A 9,361-nucleotide genomic window follows, 5' to 3' on the forward strand; every position below is an offset into this window, starting at 1 on the left:
AGAAACTGGCAGTGACGCGATCGCATGGACGACGCGGCCGCATGCCAGCGCGAAATGACAGTGACGCGACCGCGTGATTGATGCGATCGCGTGCCTTGAGCGAAACGCATATGACGCGGACACATGACTGAAGCGACCGCGTGGCAAGGAAAACTCCAATTGAGGCGACCGCGTGACCCACGCAGACGCGTGACAGAGGCCACGCACCTGAAATTACAGAAAACGCTCTCAGCGATTTCTGAAGCCCTTTTTGGCCCAAATCCAAGTCCAGAAGGCACAGATCAGAGGTTATGAAGTGGGGGAATGCATCCATTCAGAGGAGAGTCTCCAATTAGTTATTTTTCATGAATTAGATGTAGTTTTGATGGAGAGGTTCTCTCCTCTCTCTTTTAGGATTTAGAATTAGGATTAGGATTTCTTTTGCTTTCAAGATTATCTTTTTATCAGGTTCAACATTCTTTTTTATTTATTTTCTCAATTTAATTTATGAATTCTTCTATGTTACAGATTATTCTTTGGATTAATGTTATTTGAGGTATTTCAGTTTATTATTGCTTTCTTTTATTTATGTTACTGTTGCTTCCAATCTGAAGACATTTTTATTCCAGTAGATTTACTTTTCCCCTTTTGGTCTTGGTTAAGAAATCAGTAACTCAGGAGTTATCAAACTCAACATGATTGATAATTGTTATCTTTGCTAATTAAATTAAACTTCAATAATCCCAATCTTTCCTTAGGAATTAACTAGGATTTGAAGATCAAACTAATTAGTCACTTGACCTTTATTTGCTTTAAGTAAGGACTAACTAAGTGGAATTAAGATTCAATCTTCATCATCATTGATAAGGATAACTAGGATAGGACTTCTAATTTCTCATACATTGCCAAAAGTTTATTTTACAGTTATTTATTTATTTTACAGTCTTTTACTTATTTTAATTGCAATTCAAATCACTTGTTCCTCATCTTCAAAACCCCGATTTACAATCTCCATAACTAATAATAAGAACATACTGTAGTGCTCATAGAAGAATGCAGTGCCATCATACAAAAGAAGCTTCCCCAAAAGATGAAAGATCCTGGAAGCTTTCAAATCCCATGCATCATATGAGACATTAGCATTGAGAAAGCATTGTGTGACCTGGGAGCTAGCATCAACCTTATGTCCTTGGCCATGATGAAGAGAATGAGAATTTAAGAGGTTAAGCCAACAAGAATGGCACTCCAACTAGTAGACAGAACATTCAAGTTCCCCTATGGAGTAGTGGAGGACTTGTTGGTTAAGGTAGGTGACTTCATCTTCCCAGCAGATTTTGTAGTGCTTGACATGGAAGAAGAGGCCAATACATCAATCATACTAGGGAGGCCATTCCTAGCAATAGCGGGAGCTATAATTGATGTACAAAAGGGAGCATTGGTCCTTAGGCTTCATGAAGAAAAGATGGTATTTACTATTTTTACTGCTATGAGTTACCCAGAGGAGCCTATTGGAGAGTGTATGATGGCAGACACAATGGAGACACTAGTTCAAGGAGTTCTAGAAGAAGACAAACTTGAAGATGCAATGGAGCAAGAGCAACCAGCATCATGTAGTGAATTACCACAACAAAGCATGGATAGCTCAATCATGATAGACAACATAAGAAAGGAGAAAGTAGAAACACCAAAGCTAGAATTGAAGACTCTACCTCCAAGCTTGAAGTATGCTTACTTGGGGAGTAATGATACTTATCTAGTAATCATCAATTTAGCCTTGAGTAAGGGACAAGAGGAAGAGATCATTAAGGTGCTAAAACAACAAAGAATGTCATTGGGTGGACCTTTTCTCACTTAAAGGGAATAAGCCCTTCAATGTGCATGCATAAGATCCTTCTTAAGGAGGATGCCAAGCCCATAATCTAGCCACAAAGAAGATTAAATTCATCAATGAAGGAAGTAATGCAAAAGGAAGTGTTAAAGCTATGGCAAACAAGGGTGATCTACCCTATCTCAAATAGTCCTTAGGTGAGTCCTGTTCAAGTAGTCCTTAAGGAAGGGGGAATCACAGTGGTACCAAATGAAAGGAATGAGCTTATACCAACAAGAACAGTGACCGGATGGTGCATGTGTATAGACTACAGAAAACTCAATGAAGCCACAAGGAATGATCATTTCCCTCTACCCTTCATGGATCAAATGTTGGAGAGGCTTGCTGGGTATGAGTACTATTGTTTCTTGGATGGATATTCAGGCTACAACTAGATTGTAGTGGATCCTAAGGACCAAGAAAAGATATCTTTCACTTGCCCTTATGGTGTTTTGCATATAGACGTATGCCCTTTGGTTTGTGCAATGCACCAACCACATTCCAAAGGTGTATGCTGTCCATTTTTTCTGACATGATTGACAAATTCATTGAGATTTTCATGGATGATTTCTCAGTTTGGTGACTCCTTTCCTAATTGCTTACACCATCTTGCCTTGATGCTCAAGAGATGCCAAGAGACTAACCTAGTTTTGAACTAGGAAAAGTGTCATTTTATAGTTACCGAAGGGGTAGTCCTTGGCCAAGAAATCTCTAAGAAAGGCATAGAGGTAGATAGAGCTAAGGAGGAAGTGATTGAAAAGTTACCCCTACCTAGCAATGTCAAAGCAGTTAGGAGCTTTTTGGGACATGCTGGCTTCTATAGAAGGTTCATTGGAGAGCTTTTTTGGGACCTGCTTGTCTCTAATGTACCCTTCATATCTGATAGAGAATGTTTGCAAGCTTTTGAGGAGCTTAAAAGGAAGCTCTCTTCTGTACCTATTATAACACCACCAAACTGGGACTTGCCTTTTGAATTAATGTGTGATGCATCATATTTTGCCATTGGTGCTGTATTAGGACAATGGAGAGATAAGCTAGTGCATGTCATCTATTATGCAAGCAAGGTGCTTAATGAAGCCCAAAGGAACTACACCACCACTGGTGTCATGAAAACTGTCTCTCAACAATTTTCCACCGGTAAGTGCACCAGATTGTCGTCAAGTAAAAACTCACTATTGAGTGAGGTCGAATCTCACAGGGATTGGTTGGTTGATCAACGTTAATTGGAGAATTGTTCTAGTTGAACGAAATCAGATTTGAAATTGGGATTGCATAAAGTAAATTGGCGGAAAACTTAAAGAGCAAGAAATTAAATGGCAGAAAGTAAATTGCAAGATTGTAGGTGCAGAAACTTTAAATTGCAAGAAATTAAATGGGAACAGGGATTAAGCATCAAATTAAAGAACAGAATGTAAAGAGAATGGGTAGATCAGAAGTGGGAAAGCTCATTGGGGTCAGGAAATGTTATAATTCTCTGGATCAAATTCATTTCCATCTCTTCCTCAATCAATTCATTCATTGATCTCCTTAGCAATCTTAGATGATTGGATCCCAATGTCTTGGCTCACAAATCTCTCTAAGCATGAACAATTTCCCAATGTCTTGATTTAATTGCTCATGGGAAGAGTTGAAGTTTGGTCATTGATTATACCACACAAATTCATAGATCAAAGTATTGGTAGGATTAAATGTCATAATATCCATCCAACCCCCAATCTAATCCAGTGTGAGAAAGCAATTCAAGCATGATCTCCTCATCCCTCTCTCAAGGATCAGAGGAAACCCAATTATGGATAGCTTTTCTATCAAGACAACTATCCAATTGAATGAAGAACGAAAGCTTTCTAGTTAGATCAAGAGAAAAGAAAGAAGAAGAAGAATGAAAACTAATATTGATCCATTGAATTACACAAAGCTCCCTATCCCAATGAAGAGGGGTTAGTTGTTCATATCTCAATTCAATTTACAGAGAAGAAGAGTGCAGGAAAATAAAGCCTAGCTAGAAAGTAAAAGAAAAGAAAGTACATAAAACTAAAAAGGGAAACAGTGCAGAAGAGAAATAAAAGAATTCTAAACTCCCAGAACCCATAAGGGCCTCCCCCGAGAGTCCCCTTAATCTTCAATAATCCATCTATTTATACACCTCTTCTCATCTTCAATTGGATCTTCAAATACTTGGATATGGGTCCTGGCCTTGATTGAAGCAATTAGGAGTGCCATTCTTTGTAACGTTGACAGTAGAATCAGTTGGGTGTACTGGTAGGGACGTTTGCCTCAACGTTGGGGAACCAATGTTACATTCAATGCTGCTGGCTTGTGCCTATGCACGTTGTCTTGTGCGTATGCACACTTGCATTTTTTTCTACTTGTGCGTATGCATATCAAGTTGTGCGTACGCACACAAGGCAATTTTTAGCAGCTCAAAATTGGAGACATGTCGTGCACGTTGGACCAAATGTTGGATTACCAACGTTTCCTCCGACGTTGCTTCTGTGCATACACACACGACCTTGTGCGTGCGCACACGACCTTGCGCGTGCGCACACGACCTTGTGCGTGCGCACACGTTGAAATTTTCTACTTGTGCGTACGCATACATAGCTGTGCATACATACACATGGCAATTTGTCCAGCTCCAATTTTGAGAGTTATCAAAGACGTTGGAGGTAACGTTGGTGATCCAACGTCCCCTCCAACGTTGGCACCAGCAGTTTGTAGGATATTGTAGCCCTTTCCTCCAACGTTTGAGGCAACGTAGGTGAGCCAACTTGGCCACCAATATTGCTTCATCTTCTTCCTTCTATGGCCATTTTTCCTTGGTTTTCCTCTACTTCTTTCTACCTATCATCAACCAAACACATGCATCAAAGCTTTGCTAAATTCACAAGATTTTGCATCATTTAGAACAAACAATTAAATCTAGCATAAATCTCATGAAAATGCATCAAATTAACAATGTTTGGTTGAATTAAGGTGTGCATGAAATTTTCATCCAAATACTTACTTATTGCCTAAGAAATGCATGAAACTACTCTAAAATAAACTAAAAATGGCTTGTGAAACTAGCCATGATGCCCTGGCATCACAACACCAAACTTAAATCTTGCTTGCCCTCAAGCAAGTGATAGAACATAAGAAAAATGAAATGAAAATACAAGAGATACAAGAGTTTAACATTGAAATCAAGGACAGAAGTAGAGCAGAAAATAAGGTAGCTGACCACCTATCAAGGATCCCACATATGGACAATGAAGCTCATAGCCCTGGTGTAAATGAAAGCTTTCTAGATGAGCAATTGATGATGCTCTAAGAGGTACCATCCAACATCAACAAGCACTTAAGAAGGAAAGTCATCAATGATGCCAAGCATTTCATTTGGGATGAACCATAAGTCTTCAAAAAGTGTGCTGATGGACTGCTAAGAAGATGCATCTCTCATGAGAAAGGATAAGAGGTTCTTTGGCATTGCCATGGATCTACTTATGGAGGGCACTTTAGTGGAGAAAGGACTGCAGCTAAGGTGTTGAAGTGTGGATTCTTTTGGCCTACAATATTCAAGGATGCAAAGGAGTTTGTGCCAAGGCGCAATGAATGTTAAAGAGCTGGCAACCTACCCAAGAAGAATGAGATGCCACAGAGGTTCATCGTGGAGTTAGAATTATTTGATGTTTGGGGGATTGACTTCATGAGACATTTCCCCACCCTCATACTCAAACAGTTACATATTGGTGGCTGTGGACTATGTGTCCAAATGGGTAGAGGCTATAGCAACATCAACTAATGACAACAAAGTGGTGATCAATTTCTTGAGGAAGAACATATTTAGCCAGTTTGGGGTTCCAAGAGCTCTTATAAGTGATGGGAGAAGTCACTTTTGCAACAAGAAACTAGAGACACTCCTTCTCAAATATGGTGTTAAGCATAAGTTAGCCACCCCATACCATCCACAAACCAATGGTCAAGCTGAAATTTCAAATAGAGAGCTTAAGAGGATCTTTGAGAAGACTGTTGGAAACTCAAGGAAAGATTGGTCCAAGAAGTTGGATGATGCTTTGTGGGCTTATAGAACATCTTTTAAGACACCTATTGGTATGTCTCCATACCAATTGGTGTATCAAAAAGCTTGTCATTTGCCTGTGGAGCTTGAGCATAGAGCATTTTGGGCTCTAAAGATGTTAAACTTTGACAATCAAACTGCTGGAGAAGGAAGGTTGTTGCAGCTCAATGAGTTAGATGAATTCAGAATTCAATCCTATGAAAATGCTAAGATTTATAAAGAGAAAACAAAGAAATGGCATGATCAAAAGCTGCCAAAAAGGGAGTTTGTAGAAGGCCAAAAGGTTCTCTTATACAACTCAAGACTCAAATTTTTCCCAGGGAAGCTGAAATCAAGATGGTCAGGACCCTTCACAATCATCAAAGCTTCCCCTTATGGTCATGTGGAACTCATGGATGAGAAAACACAGACGACTTTCATTGTCAATGGCCACAGACTTAAGCATTACTTGGGAGACTCACTGGAAGAGCAAAGAGTGAACTACAACCTCAGCTGAAGAGGAAGAACCGTCAAGCTAATGACGTTAAAGAAGCACTAGTTGGGAGGCACCCCAACCCTCATATCCTTTCAATTTCATGCTTTCTAGATCTATTTATGTTAGTTACTTTGGTTAATTGCCTTCTAGTTTCTAGTGTTAGTTACTTAGTTTGTAGCTTTGAGATTTTAGCATTAAACTTTTTTAGGTTTTTCTGGAAGATCAATCTTGCATAGTTCATTATATGATGTTCCTTGATTGGGTTGGGAAACTTGTTGAAGAACTAAGTTTGGTGTGGCCACCAGCCCACTTAATTTTTGAATTTACATGATAATATTTTAATTGATCTTATAAGTAAACCAAAAATTAAGTTTGGTGTTGCCACCAACATAAGAAACGTTTGTAAATTGTGCATCTAAAGAAATTGAGCCCAATAAAGTTCAATCATAAGCACCAGTTACCAAATGCAATGACCTTAAGTTTGGTGTCCAAAAGACACACAAAATGAATACTAATTAATTAGAAGAAAATGAAACAACCCTTTGATCATTAATATGAACTTTGTAACTGCAATTTCAGGAAGTGGTGGGGCTCACAAGGCATTGATCACTTATCAAGTGAGGGGAGTCACAGTGTACTTCAAACTTTGGAACTCACAATCTGAAGAAAGCTGAACCACTTTCAAGTGGCGCTTCTCCCACGCTGGGCACCAAAACCAAGTGTGAAAACATTTAATTTTGTCATCAATTGCACACCTTCCAGATTCTTCCTTCCCCATATATATTGTACTCACCCACCCCTTCTCATCACACCACACACACCCCTTCTCTCTTTCGAAACCACCACTCTCTCTTATCTACTTTCTTGCTTTCTTTCTTGATTGGGACAACCAAGTCCTAAGTTTGGTGTTGAGCGAAATTCTTTTGCTTTATTTTTCTTCTCCTTCTTCCTTTCCACCATCACAAACCCACATTCTACAAATGGCACCAAAAGTCTCTGGCTCAAAAAAGAGAAAGACTAAGGAAACATCTGGCTCTTCAAGCTATAATGAGCACAAGTTTCTTTCATTCTTCCATCAAAACCAGTTCTTTGGGTGGGTGAGTGAGAGGCAAATCATTCCAGAGGTGGGCTTCCAACTTGGAAGAGATGAGCACAGAGAAATTAACATTGAGATTAATAGTAGAGGCTGGGCAATCTTATGTAATCTACCAAAGAAAGCGGTGGTGAGCTTAGTAAGAGAGTTTTATGCCAATGCTATTCCACAGCCAGGCCCACAGCTTACTTATCTATGTTCTGTGAGGGGGAAAGATATTGATTATAGCCCTGCAAACCTAGAAAGAATATTGGAAGTAAGGAATACAAGATCCTCTCGGAGCTTTGAAGAAAGAGTGAAGCAACTTGATCTAGGCTTTGAAGACATTCTAAATAAAATCTGTGTACTCAACACTGAATGGATCAAGGATAAAGATGGGATACAAAGCCAATTGAGGAGGAGAGATATGTGTCCTCAAGCTAGAGTATGGCTGGACTTTGTGAGGAGATCTCTCAACCCTACCTCTAATACCTCAGAGGTAACCATGGAAAGGGCAGTGCTAATCTATAGCATCATGAAGGGGGAGAAGGTGAACATGGGAGAGATGATTGCAAACAATATTCATAGGGTGCTAAAAAGCACCAAGGACAGCACAAGGCTAGCTTTTTGAAGTATCATTCAGCGTTTATGTGATAAGGTTGGAGTAGAAACGAGTATAGATGAGACCTTGCTAGAGCAAGACAAGCCAATAACTGCAAAGAAGATGGAAAAAGTTACGGCTATCAATCCACTACAGAGGGCAAGAGAGCATAGAGCTCATGTGCAAGCACCACAAGAGCCACCACAACAAGAAGAGCCATATGTCCAAACACCAATTCCACAAGTCCAGGCACCATTTCCAGAGGATTTTAATTAGAAAGAGATGCAGGGGAATATCCACCATATACAAGGAGATATCAACCAACTTATGGAACAAGAAAAGCACTAGGAACAAATACAAGAGAGCATACAGCAACTTCAAGGAAATATGGATCAAATCAGGGAGCAACAAGGGCAATTCCATTGGAGAGAAATGCAAGGCAGCCTCAACAAAATTCTGGAGCAACAAATAGTTTAACTGAGGAACCTTGCTGAGTTTAGGTACCTTTATGAGGCTAGAACCACCTCAAGAAGGCAATATAATATAAACACACAAGCGAAGCTGATTCACTTGTGCAATGTGGTAGCCATCCTACACCCAAACTATCCAACATTTATGCAAGGAATGGAAGAGCTAAGTCCCAGGCAGGAGGAGATTTTAGCCAAGCACAAGGAGGATGAGAGGACTTTCATGAGGAGGTTAGGCTTTTGGAAGCCAAAGGATACTCAAGCACAAGAAGGAGCCTCTACAAAGAAGAATGGTGATGAGTCCTCCAAGAAAAAGGATAAGGGGAAGGGACTAATGCACTGATCAAGGGAGAAGCATCATGACAAGCAAAGGTTGTTAAGTCCCATTTGGGAAGCTATTTTAGTAGTTTCTTATGTTAGTTGTTTGTGTTTTAAGAGTCCTTCTATAAGTCCTTAAGTTTAGTTTTATTTTAAGAAAGATAATGTTGATTGTTAAGCTTTACAATATCAGTGAAATTAGTTTGTTTCCACAAGGAGTTAATGATGAGTTGTTTGCAAAACAAAAGTAAGGAACTAAGACCCAAGTGAGTTTAATTCAAAATAAGAGATGAGAAACAAGTATAAAATCATGAATTAAAGTTTGGGAAGTGAGTAATCCATAATGAACAACAAGACAGAGAGGACATAACAAGTAGATGCTAAGGATGGCCCTTGAATATAAATAGAACCAAGAAGTAGTAAGCAAGATGATAAATCCCAATTTGATGGTTTATCTTGTGTTGATTTTAGGAGATTTTATCAACTTTTCTCACATTTATTCAATGGAATATCATGGTTTTGTAA

The 9,361-nt window shown here is 39.3% G+C and overlaps 1 protein-coding gene across 1 annotated transcript; it reads left to right on the forward strand.

Moving 5' to 3' along the window:
- The first annotated feature begins 1,327 nt into the window (after positions 1–1,327).
- LOC148564140 (uncharacterized) lies at positions 1,328–7,052 on the forward strand. The gene is made up of 3 exons (XM_088487008.1): positions 1,328–1,718; positions 2,525–2,983; positions 6,958–7,052. The coding sequence occupies exons 1-3, from the start codon at positions 1,328–1,330 to the stop codon at positions 7,050–7,052; spliced, it is 945 nt and encodes a 314-aa protein (XP_088343134.1).
- The last annotated feature ends 2,309 nt before the right edge of the window (positions 7,053–9,361 follow it).

Source organism: Arachis ipaensis, chromosome B5, assembly GCF_059453495.1.
Source record: "Arachis ipaensis isolate K30076 ecotype BB chromosome B5, ASM5945349v1, whole genome shotgun sequence".
Taxonomy (NCBI): Eukaryota; Viridiplantae; Streptophyta; class Magnoliopsida; order Fabales; family Fabaceae; genus Arachis; species Arachis ipaensis.

What these genes read in the sequence shown, in the direction of transcription:
- LOC148564140 (XM_088487008.1), top strand. Translation starts at nt 1,328, where the DNA reads ATGGAAGAAGAGGCCAATACATCAATCATACTAGGGAGGCCATTCCTA. An exon ending in GAAGTATGCTTACTTGGGGA is followed by an intron (nt 1,719 to 2,524) that starts GTAATGATACTT and finishes GTCATTTTATAG; the next exon opens with TTACCGAAGGGGTAGTCCTT. An exon ending in CTCTCAACAATTTTCCACCG is followed by an intron (nt 2,984 to 6,957) that starts GTAAGTGCACCA and finishes CTGCAATTTCAG; the next exon opens with GAAGTGGTGGGGCTCACAAG.